General features: G+C 33.4%; 1 protein-coding gene and 1 long non-coding RNA gene across 2 annotated transcripts; one reads left to right on the forward strand and one right to left on the reverse strand.

Annotated features, from left to right (window-relative positions):
* The first annotated feature begins 6422 nt into the window (after positions 1–6422).
* On the forward strand, positions 6423–10176 carry LOC110893341 (protein FAR1-RELATED SEQUENCE 5-like). Its single transcript, XM_022140450.1, has 7 exons — positions 6423–6910; positions 6994–7252; positions 7729–7876; positions 8019–8077; positions 9214–9348; positions 9572–9698; positions 9767–10176. Exons 1-7 carry the CDS (start codon positions 6423–6425, stop codon positions 10174–10176), a joined length of 1626 nt encoding a protein of 541 aa, XP_021996142.1.
* Positions 10177–10738: 562 nt separating this feature from the next.
* On the reverse strand, positions 10739–13603 carry LOC110897020. The gene is made up of 4 exons (XR_002568371.1): positions 13138–13603; positions 12331–12696; positions 12075–12255; positions 10739–11190 (listed from the first exon to the last, which is right to left on the reverse strand). It is a non-coding gene; the product is annotated as an uncharacterized LOC110897020 (long non-coding RNA).
* Between the last annotated feature and the right edge of the window lie 604 nt (positions 13604–14207).

Genomic DNA, 14207 nt, shown 5'->3' on the forward strand with positions numbered 1-14207 from the left:
ATAATCTGTAATGTAGATGATATGTAACCTGTTTAAACACTCATAAAACATGATAATAAGTATACTAACTAGTCTAAGCTTGTTTGATCCGACCATTTACTGTTTTGACCAGGTTCGGAGCCGAAAGTCGCAAAAGTTTGATTTTTGCATTGACTTCAGTTCTGACCCGTTAAAGTATGATTTAGATATGCCTTAGGACTCTCTTAGGACCAGGTTACATGATGGTATAAACCTCTGTGACCGGTTCGTTGTTTGTCCGAGTCTTATACACATTTCCGTTAACTGCTTAAAAGTTGACCGTAACGCCCTTTTTAATTTAAAACGAGAATTTCGAACATGTGAAAGGATCATAACCTTGGTTACTGATTTCTAAGCATGTCCCTAAAATTTCACGTCAATCCGAGGTCCAGAATAGGAGTTATGCTAAATAGCGCAAATTACGGAACTTTAGTAATTAAATAGCGCAATTAGCATAACGCCTATCTAAACCCAGATTTCGACACCAAACCTTTTACACACTGATGTAAAATAATATTTTGGGATTTTTAAAGATTTTTAATTATTTTTAACCTGCTCATAACCTGCGGTTATGGCAACGGTTCGGTAAATACCGAATATACCCTTTTCGGCCATAACTTGAGTTCTACAAAGCCTTTTTTACCCGATTCCAGTGGCCACTGATTTTAAATAATAAATGAAGTATTTTAGGCTTTATAAACTGTTCGGGAAACTCAGATTTCCTGTAGAACTCAGAACCCTCTTTTATAATCTTTAAAAAGACCGAAAAACCCCTACGGGGCATAATATGAACTTAAACTCGTTACGGGCATTATGGAAGGTATCCTACTGATACCACAACCTCTTTAAAGCATATTGACTTAGGAAAACAGTGTAGGAATCTTACGGTTACCCGTTGCGCCTTTTGCGCACACGGTTCGGCTTATGTAACTAGTTTACATAAACTAGCCAAAACGGGTCAAACCATATTGTTTTGACCCTAAAATACAGAGTGTGATTATTATACCCCTATAAAACAAGTCTTCAAACTTGTTGGGTCAAAATCACATTCCATTCCCGGTTTTCGCCTTTCACGCGATTAAACCGTAACTATCCTTTGAAACTGACCGGTCTAAGCTACAGCTAGATTAAGGACCCGTTAGGATTCTAATAGGTTATTTTAAAACCTTCGTTCCAGAATAGGAGACCAGTAAAAGCTATCTGCAATTTATTTCAATTAAGGAATTATACTTGCAAAGGTAAATACTTTTAACTTATTTTCCGTTATACGGGCTTGGGTTACGGTATTTAAAATACCGCTTGGTTGGGAAATTGACCCCAACTCATTAGTAGTTGGGTATTATCAATGTGACCCGTTTAAAAATTTGTTTTGTTGGCTTTACGCCTTTGGAGGCTTAATGACCATGTCCCGGATATCCTTGGCATCATTTTACGAAATGGCTACGACCTCGACATCCAGGTGTAGGCGTACACCCGGCATTATGTCCATGACTATAAAAGTATAGCCGTTGGTTTATCCACCACGGTTTTATGCTATGTGGTGTGTCTATTAAACTTTAACCCGGCACGACCCGGGCGACCGAACGCATAGCAAACATGTAATTCTTTACAAGATTTACTTATAAATTATCCCAAGTTATAAAGAGTTTGTGCGTTGTGCATTTAAACCAATTTTTATTAAACATTTTACAAAAGTGTCAGTTGAATGTATTTACCAGTGTAAACTGACGTATTTTCCCAAAAAGACTAAATGCAGGTACTATGCGTAATTGGCTGGGATTTCTCCTTAGCATCATTAGAAGTCTCGCAAGCTTAAGATGCCTAAAGTCTGTTGAACAATACTTTTATTATTACTATTTGATCCCCTGTGGATTTTATTTCAACAATGGTGATACTTTGATATTACGAATAAAGTTGAAATATATTTATCTTTATGCTTCCGTTGTGCATTCATATAATTGTGTGGTTTAACTATATTGTTGCCAACTACGTCACGGTAATCCCCCACCGGGCCCACCGGTGAGATACGTGGAAATCGAGGTGTGACAGGTACCGGCACCGAAAATGGTCGGTACTATCAGTGTGGTATTTGAAGGTAAAAATAAGTAAATATAGGTATGGTGTTAGACCGGTGTCGAATCTAAAGTAACGATTCTGAAAACGCCAAAAGGTGGGTACCAAATTGGTATCGAAAATGATTTGGTATAGTAAATTTGGTACTGATACGATACCGGTTTGATTACAGGATTTGATACCATTTGCTCATCAATAATTTAAATGTTCAAGTTAATTTTACATGTCACAATCCATTCATTACAGGAAAAGACAAAAAAGAAAACAAAAGAAGTTGTGTATATGAAACCTCATTCAAACGAAATATAATTTACTTACCATGTGTATGAAAAACAATCTAAACGGTGTATTACTTGCGTTGCTACGTGGCATGAGCTCGAAGGTGATGTTAGGAATGATTTGGGTACCGAAAACCCCCAAAAGTGGGTAGCGGTACCGAAATACCTGGTACGGCACCGGTACGGTACCAGTATTTAAGGATAAAAACCGGTACCGAAAATGTACCCGCTTTGGTAAAGTTGGTACCGATACCGGTATCATTGGCTTATCCCTTTGTAGTGTTACTGTTCATTTGGTTTTGTTTTTTTAAGGATAAAAACCGGTACTGAAAATGTAAAAAGTCGGTACCGAAAATGTACCCACTTTGATAAATTTGGTACTGATGTGTGTAAAATGCAACATATAAAACACATCAATTAAGGCATAAAACTAACCCTTTTTAAGTACTAATGTTGGGAAAAGAGTGTTTTTGTCTTCCTTTTGTATTTTCAGGATGAAATGAGCTCAAAATCACAAAAGAAGCAAAAAGACCCCTAATTCTACCATAAATACAAGAAAAGGAACAAAAGTGGACTGCCCGGACCCTCAACGGCACCTCCCAAGACAAAGAGAAGAAAAACAGAGTCTGAACACGCCCCGTGTCCAGCGAACACGGGGGCGTGCCCAGGAAGCAGCAGATAAGACAAACCAGTAGAAGCTTCTATTGCTGGGCACGGGGCCGTGTCCAGCGAGCACGGGGGCGTGTTGAAAGTACAGCAGGCGCATTAATTGTAATTCGCAATTACAATTAATGAAGAGAGAGAGTGTCAGACGGGCACGGGGCCGTGTCCAGCGGACACGGGGCCGTGTCCAGCGTTCTGTCCAGCCTATAAATAGAGGAGCTTGGTTTCATTCTCCCTCATCCCTTGGCACACCACCTCTCTCACACTTCATCCACCACCCACCACCACCATAACACCATCATCCACCACCATCATCCATTGTCCATCATAGAGTGTGTGAGTCGTCTCGGGATCCAAGATTGATCGTAAGAGTTCTTGACAATCAAGGCCATGTTTGCCTAAGTCTCTTACATCACTTGGTGAAGACAAGTGTTTAGTATAATACTTTTTATTTTTAATCTTTTGCACTTTTTATTTGGTTTTGTATTAATGACTTTAATAACTAGTTACTTATGTTGAAGGTGATCTTTCCTTATCGTTTGTCCGTGGTGTCTTGGCATTATTTTACTGTCTATATAAAATAAAAGATTTTCACCATTCATATCTCCACGGTCTATATGGAGGTATGTTGGCTACCTGGTCGGGGGTTAAGGGAACGGTTTGGTAAGGGTCTTGCCCTTGTTCAGCGTTTAGAGGTCCTGCTTGGGACCTGGGTCAAATTTAGTAGGATCTCCTTCAATGCCCATAGGTATTGGATGGCGGGGATCCAAACTCTTTGACCCCCTCATAAGTTAACTACTATTAATACTATAACCCGGCTATTTAGGACTGTATCCCTGCTGACTCAGACTACTTAGCCGAGGGTAACGTCACCGCCAAAAGCGGGGCCTACCATAATTTGCATTAATAACTTAATTCATTATCTTTCAATAATCCGACCCTTTAGGATTGTATCCTTGCTGACTCAAACTACTGGGTTGAGGGTAACGTCGCCTTCAAAAGAGGGGCCTACTACAATAACTAAGATAATCTCTTAAACAAGTGCAAAAGTGCGAAAATAATCAAAGGTTATACTAATACACGTGTCGGATCCAAGTGATTCATCTTGTCTATCTGTTTTTATTTTTATTTTATTTTTCAGCATTTAGTTAGTTTTTATTTTTCTTAGTTTAAAACATTTTTCTAACTTTTTGATTTGGTTAGACGTTGAGGATAAACCGGTATTAAAAGCTCTTGTGTCCTTGGACGACCTCGGTATCTTACCAACACTATACTACGTCCACGATGGGTGCACTTGCCCATATGTGTGTTTAGTGTTAGTGAATATCGTGTTTTATAAATTTAAAACTTGGTTAAAAGTGTAAAAAGGGCTTAATTATATATTAAAAACATATACACACTGACACGCATCAGGTACCGATACCGGTACCATTGGCTTATCCCTTTGTAGTGTTACTGTTCATTTGGTTTTGTTTTTAATGTATAGGTTGTACCCGCTTTGGTAAATTTGGTATCGATACCGGTACCATTGGCTTATCCCTTTGTAGTGTTACTGTTCATTTGGTTTTGTTTTTTTAAGGATAAAAACCGGTACCGAAAATGTAAAAAGTCGGTACCGAAAATGTACCCGCTTTGATAAATTTGGTATCGATACCGGTACCATTGGCTTATCCCTTTGTAGTATTACTGTTCATTTGGTTTTGTTTTTAATGTATAGGTAATAACCAAAATATGATCATGGATCAGGTATAAATATGAATGATAACACTTACATTTTTGTTTTCAAAACACAAATGTTGATTAGATAATATGACAAAAGATCAAATACAAATAAAATAAACATACAAAACGTACGCATTGGGGGAAAAGTAAAAAAAAGGGGCGGTGACAATCTTGTAATTATGCAAATATCTTTTTTCTCCTATAATCAACGCTGCTGATTGAGTTGCCCCATTTTATATTTAGGGTTTATTACGATTCTCCTTCATCTCAATTCATACAAACTTACAAAATCAACGTCCCTAATTCTATTCTATTGATCGTTTCGTTGTTTTTATCATCAATGGCGGAAGAACATTTGAACTCTAATTTTGAAGGATTGTGTTGTTTTTATTGTTGGAATTGATATAATTTCACATCAGTTGATTGTATTTTGAAGAATCAGCTACAAATCAACGTCGCCGATGTAGAGTAATTTTAACATTATGCATTGCATGTTTCTTTTTTGGAATATGTAGAGTAATTTTTCTTTTTTTGAAATATGTAGAGTAATTTTTCTTTGTACACCTACATTCACATATGTATTGCAATTTTACATCTGTAGAGTAATTTTTATAGAGTAATTTATTTAGTTTTTGTTTTTATATACGTAGAGTAATTATGTCTAAAGGTTTTTTTGAGTGTTATTTTTGAATTACTGTATAGTTGTTTTGGTTGTAGGGTAATTTTTAATGAGTTGTTTCCTGATGCACTTGTAGGGGTTATTTTTTGTGTTATTTTGATTTAGTGTACAGTTGTTTTGGCTGTAGGGTAATTTTGTAGGACTTGTAGGGTAATTTTGAGTGTTATATTGATTTAGTGTACTGTGTTGTGGTTGTAGGGTAATTTTGTTCTATTGTAGGGTAATTACGAATGAGTTGTTATCTAATGCACCTCTAGGGTAATTTTGAGTGTTTTTTTTGATTTAGTGTACTGTTGTTGATGATGTAGGGTAATTTAGTAGTACCTGTAGGATAATTTTGAGTGTTATATTGATTTAGTGTACTGTGTTGTGGTTGTAGGGGTAATTTTGTGCACATGTAGTGTAATTTTGACTGAGTGTTATTTTGATTTAGCGTATAGTTGTTGTGGTTGTAGGGTAATTTTGTAGGACTTGTAGGGTAATTTTGAGTATTATATCAATGTGTAGGGTAATTTATATAGTAGTAGGACTGCTCCATCAGTAGTGTAATTTATGTGTAATTATTTTAATTTTATGCATATCTGTAGCATAATTATACATCAGTATAGTAATTTATATTTTAAAGTGTAATTATTTATTTGTTTTAATTTCAGATGTTGGAATCGAAGGTATAATTTCAGGTTTTCAGCGTTTGTCGCCTTCTGTTGAAAGGACTTTCAAACCTAGTGTACCTTCTTCTATAACACCGGTTGTTGGCATGGTTTTCTCATCTTTGGATGCTGCATATGAATTTTATCAAATTTATGCCAAGAAGGGAGGATTTTGTGTAAGGAAGGGGTCTCAAATTGAAAAAAAATGGTTTCATTGCATATAAGTATTATACATGTTCAAAGAAGGGTCATAAGCCATTTAAGAAGTTTGATGGTGCTCTAGAAGTTATTAAAGATGGAAAAAAACCAAGAAAGGGTAGGAATAGGCCCTCTATCCGCATGGGTTGTCATGCACATATTGCATTATCTTCTGATGATGGCGAATCATATAATCTATACAGGTTTGTAGAACAACATAATCATACTTTGATTTCTCAAGAAGATATGCAATTTGTTTCATCATCAAGGAATTTAACGGTTATGAAACAAAAGAGAATATATTCTTTGTCAACGTTAAACCTAGGTCCTGTAAAGTCATTTCACATTATGAGGACCGAATATGGTGGTTTTGAAGAGGTTGGTGCAACTATTGTGGACTGCAAGAATTTTAAAAGAGATTTAAACTGTTTCATTGGAGAATACGATGCTGAAATGATTGTTCAAAGATTGACCAATAAGAAAGAATATATGTGGGATTTTTCATTTGAATATACTGTAGATTCAAATGGTTGTTTGACAGGGTTATTTTGGGCAGATGAAGTTTCTAAACAGAATTATTCGGTTTTTGGTGATGTAATATCATTTGATGCAACTTTCAAAATGAACAAGTAAGTTTATAGTCTATTTTTTAATCATTTTTAATGTTATTATTAGTTTTTTTTACTTATTTACTATTTATTTTTTTGGGCAGATACAAAATGGTTTTTGTTCTGTTCTCTGGCATTGATAATCATTTTCATAATGTCAATCTTGGAGCTGGTCTAATTGCAAAAGAAACTACCGAATCTTACGTTTGGTTATTGACATGTTTTTTGAATGCATTTGGTCATCAACCAAAGGTTGTAGTTACGGATCAAGATGTCGCTATGAAGGCAACAATTGAAACTGTTTTCACGGATAGTAGACATCGATTATGTATGTGGCATATTATGAAGAAAGTAGCGGATAAGGTTAGTTTGAGCAACTTATTTAGAGTAATTATATTTATTATTGTAGAGTAATTTAGTAATTTTGGTTGTAGAATTTTAGTGTAGAGTAATTATGATTATAGGGTAATTATGTGGTATTTGTTTTTTTAAGTAAAGTAATTATGTCTATAGTTTTTGGCTTAATATGATGAATATCAGTAGAGTAATTAAGTACTTCTTGTTTTTTATCTAATTAGAGTAATTATGACTAGATTAATTTTATGTGGATATTTGTTCAACTATGTAGAGTAATTTTTATAGATTAATTTATCTATTTCTTGCTTTATATGAGCAGAGTAATTATTTATTATTGTAGAGTAATTATCTAAATTGTGTAGTAGAGTGAAGTGTTAAGTAATTATGTTCATAGGGTAATTATTAAGTGATGTAGAGTAATTAAGTAACTGTTTTGTAAAATTAAGTATGCAATTATTAATTGATCATTTATTTCTTTACAGGTTGGGAATGTATTGTGCAATGATGATACTTTTAAACGACGTGTTTGCAATATTGTGTGGACAGATGCAATTGAACCAGAAATGTTTGAGAAGGAATGGCAAGAAATAATTCATGACTTTGGTCTTTTAGAGAATATTTGGTTAGAAAGTATGTTTGACTTAAGATCAATGTGGATTCCTGCATTTTATCGTGATGAGCCTATGTCAGGGCTTATGCGTACTACTTCAAGGTCTGAAAGTGAAAATCAATTTTTTTGGAAGTGTTTTAAACTCGCAATTGACTCTTGTAGAGTTTTTTACTCATTTTGATACGGCAATTGAAGCTCAAAGATATAAGAAAAATTGGCTTGTAATAATCTCACCTATACCTTATTGGCCATTAATAATCTCACCTCAGAATATTCCCCCCACCAGTCCCACTTTTCACCTATTTTTCCTACAATGGTCCCTTGTTAAAAAACCTAAACGGAGTTAAGCTTTTTTCCAAATTACAAACATATTTTTAAGGCTTTTGATTAGAACGACAATATGAGTCCATTGATGTAATGCTTGCCTCGAAACGGTGCTCCAAACGATGAAAACGGTGCTTCAATTCTGGTTTTTAAATTTCCAATTAACCAAAATCAAATCACTTGGAGCACAATTTCGAAGTAAGTTTTACATCCATGGACTCGTATCATCGTTCTGATCAAAAGCCCTAATAAAACTAGTTGTAATTTGGAAAAAAGCTTAACTCCGTTAAGTTTTTTAACGGGGGACGGGACCATTGTAGGAAAAATAGGTGAAAGGTGGGACTGATGGGGGGAATATTCTAAGGTGGGATTATTAATGACCAATAAAGTCTAGGTGGGATTATTATAGGCCTATAATAATCCCACCTAGATCTTATTGGCCATTAATAATCCCACCTCATAATATTCCCCTCACCAGTCCCACCTTTCACATATTTTTCCTACTGTGGTCCCCCGTTAAAAAAAGTTAACGGAGTTAAGCTTTTTTCCAAATTACAAAAAGATTTTTTAGGGCTTTTGATCAGAACGATGATACGAGTCCATTGATGTAAAACTTACTTCAAATGGTGCTCCAAGTGACTTGATTTTGGTTAATTGGAAATTTAAATACCCGAATTGAAGCACCGTTTTCAACGTTTGGAGCAGCGTTTAGAGGCAAGTTTTACATCAATGGACTCGTATCATCGTTCTAATCAAAAGCCCTAAATAATTTGTTTGTAATTTGGAAAAAAGCTTAACTCCGTTAAGTTTTTTAACGGGGGACCATTGTAGGAAAAATAGGTGAAAGGTGGGACTGGTGGGAGGAATATTCTGAGGTGGGATTATTAATGGTCAATAAGGTCTAGATGGGATTATTACAGGCCAATTTCCCAAGATATAATCATCGAAAAAATGATCATGATACGCGTAATACTGAACCTGATTATTGGACCGATTGTCCTCTTGAAGTACATGCTTATAAGTTGTATACCAGGGCCATATTTTTTACGTTGAAGAAGAGATCCTTGCTAGTTTTGCGAAATGTTTTTCAGTTAATGTCAAAGAAGAAGGAGAGAATGCAAGGTTCTTTATTAGAGATATTTCGGCTTATGGAAGTGGGTTCTTTGAGGTCTTTTTTTTTTATTTCATATGTATCAGTAGAGTAATTATATCTATATGTAGGGTAATTTTATGAAATCTCATAACAATACAAACTGTGATTCTCTCAGTAGAGTAATTGTAAATATATGTAGGGTAATTTTATGAAATACAATAACACCAACAGAGGATATACCAGTAGAGTAATTGTTTCCATATGTAGGGTAATTATCGTCTTTTTTTAATTTTGAAAGGTATTAGCTAAAGTTGATGATGATTTTTCTGCTTCGTGTTCTTGTAAAAGATTTGAGCAATATGGGTTATTATGTCGACATGTTTTTCTTGTCATTCGAATGTTTGAAATTGAGGAAATTCAGAAAAGTACATTTTGAGGTGTTGGAGAAGGGAAGCAGTTACAAATAGAGCCAATTGTTCTTTTTTTGCGGAAGATAGTTCGAATGTCAACATTGATAAGGCAAATCAGGTTGTCCTTGAGATTATGTTTGCTAGTGAATGCCTTTGTAATCGATATTTTACAAATAATGAAGAATTGATCAAGATTAGAGATCAACTGAAAGGAATGATTCAAAAGGCAGATGAGAGTAGTAAGACTGGGCCGGTTTTGAAGAAAAAAGATATGCTGGCTTCTCTTCTTGGATATAATCAACCATCAACATCAATTGTTAAACTTCCTCCCGGTATTAGAAACAAGGGACGTGGCTCACACAGGAGAATTAAATCTAAAAAAGAGAGGGGAAAAGGCGTCGAGGATGTAAGGTTTGTGGGATGGTTGGTCATGATATTCGACTTGCAGTGCACTTGTTCGTCCAGTTGTAGAGGGTTCAGTTTCTACGGATAAATAACTTTTTATATTCTCGAAATTTTGTAAACTTTAATTGATCTTAAGGATTTTTGGATTTTGCAGTGTTTTTTTATATTGAATTATAGTTCAATATTCTTCTTCAATGTGTAGGGTAATTATTGGTTTATATGAATATGTAGGGTAATTAACAGAATCATAACAATGCCTACAGTTGATTTTATCCATAGAGTAGTTATATCAATGTGTATGGTAATTAACATAATTAGAACATAGAACAAGAGTTATTATGACAATTATAACAAATAATAACAATTGTTTTAATTTGTAGAGTAATTATAACAATGTGTAGGGTAATTATCAGAATTATTACAATACCAACTATTGTAGTTATCAGTAGAGTAATTATACAATTATGTAGGGTAATTATCAGAATTATAACAAATCACAAAAGGTGCATAATCCATAGAGTAATTATATCAATCTGAAGTGTAATTATCATAATTATATCTATACCAACAATTTAATAATGCATAAAGTGAAACAAACCATATTCTAAAATAAAGTTCAACAGTATTCAAACATATTAAAAAGTCGACAATTCTAGAAGTTAAATCCAAACATTAAACATGAGTTCAGACCAGCAAATTGAAACAAACATTCAAACAAAGTCTTTTTGCCTTTGATGCATCTTTTCCACCAAATCTTTTTGATGTTCTGCCTTAACTTTATCATCCATTTTCTCATATTCAAGGGCATCCTTCATAAGATTACCTTTCAAGCTGTTGATTTCTGACAACAGAATTTTTGTCAAGAATTTTTTCCTCAATTCAGAAATTTGATCTTTATGAGATTTCTCATTTGATGAGAAGTCGCAATCCCAGTTTTCTGCACCAAAATAAGCTTCCATATGGCGCATTGTATAAATGCCACAGTCAATGTAGTTTTCTTCTGTCCTCCATGACATTTGCAATCTTTTGATGACTGCCCTTCTTAGTGTTTTTTGGCGAATCTGATCTTCTTGAACTCAAGGTAGTCACATAATGCATTTCTCTACAATATTTCAAAAATAAAATATGTTAGTTTCTCAAAATTCTAAAGTTAGTAAAACTGTAAAGTTATTATTAGTCATACCAGCATATTAGGGACCCCTTGATATCTATCATGGAAATTTTTACCCATTTTGATGTTATCGATCAACACAATTTTAGAAGTGTTCATATTGAAACAGATGACGTAATAATGTTCTGAAGCTAAAATGGGGAAAAACAGGAGGTCGAAATCTCTTATCGATTTGACCTTAAACTGTTCAAGCCATTGATCCATGTTTTGTGTGAACATTAAAAGTCGAACTTCGTCGGTGCTTGTAGGTGCATAATGATCCTTTAACTGTAAATTCACAATATCAAAAGTTTTTGCAACAGTTGATCTATCAATAGAGTAATTATAGCTATTTTATAGAGTAATTTTATACTTACAAAAGTACCTATAGCTATAATTATATATATTTTTTGCAGAAATAATATCAGTAGAGTAATTATATCAATGTGTAGGGTAATTATCAGTATTATTAGAAATAACAACAGTTGTTCTTATCAATAGAGTAATTATAGCTATAGGTAGAGTAATTGTATTAAATATAACAATAACAATGAATCTATCAATTTAGTAATTGTATCCAAATATAGAGTAATTATGCATTTTCATATTGTAAAATCATTTTAACATAATGATTTAACAAACTCTAACACAAGATTGAGACTAAAAAAATCCTATGATACTCATCAATTTAGCAAACGACATTATTTTGATCCCATTCGTATACAAATGAAATTTCATGCTTTCAATACTACCACAGCAGAATAATTATTTGCAGAAAACAAAATAATCTACATAATAGCAAAACAAAATATAAAAGAGTAAGTTTGAAAACATACCAATAGAAGCGATGAGCAAAAAAACCTACTAAGAGAATACCGGCTTTTCATTTTTTCTTCATTGTTTAGCACTTCAGCCCAATTGTCAATGATGACGGATGTAATTTTTACACCATCAAACATTGCTTCAAAAACCACTTTGATTGAATCTGTCCCATAAACTGACTTGTATACAAACTTTCTGTTGTTTTAAAAAAGATAGAAAAATTAATAAGATATATAAACAACATTTGCAAACAACTAAAATAGTACTTACAATTCATCTGTTGGAGAAAATATGTAATCTACTATCAATTGTTCATCATCACTCAGCTTTGTTCCAAGTTCAACTTTCCAGTTAACTTAAGGCGATTTATATGCAGAAGTTGGCTTAGATATTCTCTTTTCTTTTGTTTGTGCAGGGGTAGTGTGGGTTTCAGTTGTTTCTTGGGTGATGGGTACTTGAAGAAATGGAAATGTGTTGAGAATTGACTGTATCTTGTTTTCGTTTTCATCTTTGTTCTTTGTTGTAGAAGAATCACCTTCAAGAGGATTTACTTTCCATTGATCCTTTAAAGTAGAAAACTTATTGAATCCCAACGAAGCATCCCTTGTTCTGGTTGATCGTTTTTAGCAATGTCACCTTTATTTCAAATATAATTTTATTTTGTAAGTAGGGTAATTATTTCAATGTGTAGGGTAATTATCAGAATTATAACACATAACAGTATTTGATCTTATTAGTAGAGTAATTATAGCAATGTCTAGGGTAATTAACAGAATTATAACAAATAACAATATTTGATCTTATCAGTAGATCAATTATCAGAACTAAAACAAATAACAACAGTTGATCTTATAAGAAGAGTAATAATTTCAATTTGTAGGGTAATTATCAGAATTATAACAAATAACAATTAATTTTATTAGTAGAGTAATTATTTCAATGTGTAGGGTAATTATCAGAATTATAACAAATAACAACATTTGATCTTATCAGTAGAGTAATTATAGCAATGTCTAGGGTAATTATCAGAATTATAACAAATAACAATATATGATCTTTATCAGTTGAGTATTATACCTTCTAGCCCACCATCTTTATTTTTATCATTATTTAGACTTCTTTCTTCATGACGTGATTTCATTGTTTGTTCGACCTCCGCTTCTTCGGTGAAGACACTTTCAAATTTGTCAAATAATACATATGTTAATTGTAGGATAACTATTTTATAAAACTAGTGTAAATATGTACCTTCTTCATCAGCTTTTTCCATTGATGGAGTTATTTTAGGTGGTTCATTCAAATCGATGATGTTAGTATCATCAGCTTTTTCCATTGATGGGGTTATTTTAGGTGGTTCATTCAAATCGATGATGTTAGTATCATCATTTGTACTTTGACTCAATGGAAATTTGTCTTCCCATTCCTTACACATGTCTTGTACATTTTGATTCCATGGAAACTTTGATTTTCCCTCCTTCACCATTTGATTAATTACTTCTTTAAACTCTTCATATTTTTCAATATGGTTTTCAAGAGTAATCAACCATTGCTACACATGATTAATAAATGAAAAAATATATAAGTATACTAACTATTTTGAATTGATAGCGTAGTTTTTGTTAGTAGAGTAATTATTACCTTTTCATTTGATCTATAATCAGGGCCTAAGTAGGATAATCCAGATAATTGTTGTGGTGTAGCACAATAATCGAAAATCTTTTGAGTTGACGTTCCAATCCCAAATTTATTGATGTCAAAAGTTGAGTCAGACAGTCTTGTATAAGGCACTACATAGAACAAGTAAAACAACAAATGGTTAAAACAGTTTTTTGATCTTTTGATTGCATAATAGTGTAATAATATGACATTACATACTTGATGTGGTGATATCATCATTTGGTTCATTTCGACCTTCTTCAGTTGTATTATCACCAATAGATTCTTCAACATTTGAAACTTGAACACTCTTTTTGCTTTTATCTTCAGTATCAGATTCAACGTTCTTCGGATTTTCATTCATTTCTACATCATCATCTGTTTCTTCATCGTCTGTCAATGGGCCATTATTGTAGAAATGTTTTTGCAAATTGTTGAGTAGCTCCGTTGTGATGTACTTCACTGCTGGTGTTTCAACTTTAAAACCTGAT

The sequence above is a fragment of the Helianthus annuus genome, chromosome 12 (genome assembly GCF_002127325.2).
Source record: "Helianthus annuus cultivar XRQ/B chromosome 12, HanXRQr2.0-SUNRISE, whole genome shotgun sequence".
In the NCBI taxonomy this organism is placed as follows: Eukaryota; Viridiplantae; Streptophyta; class Magnoliopsida; order Asterales; family Asteraceae; genus Helianthus; species Helianthus annuus.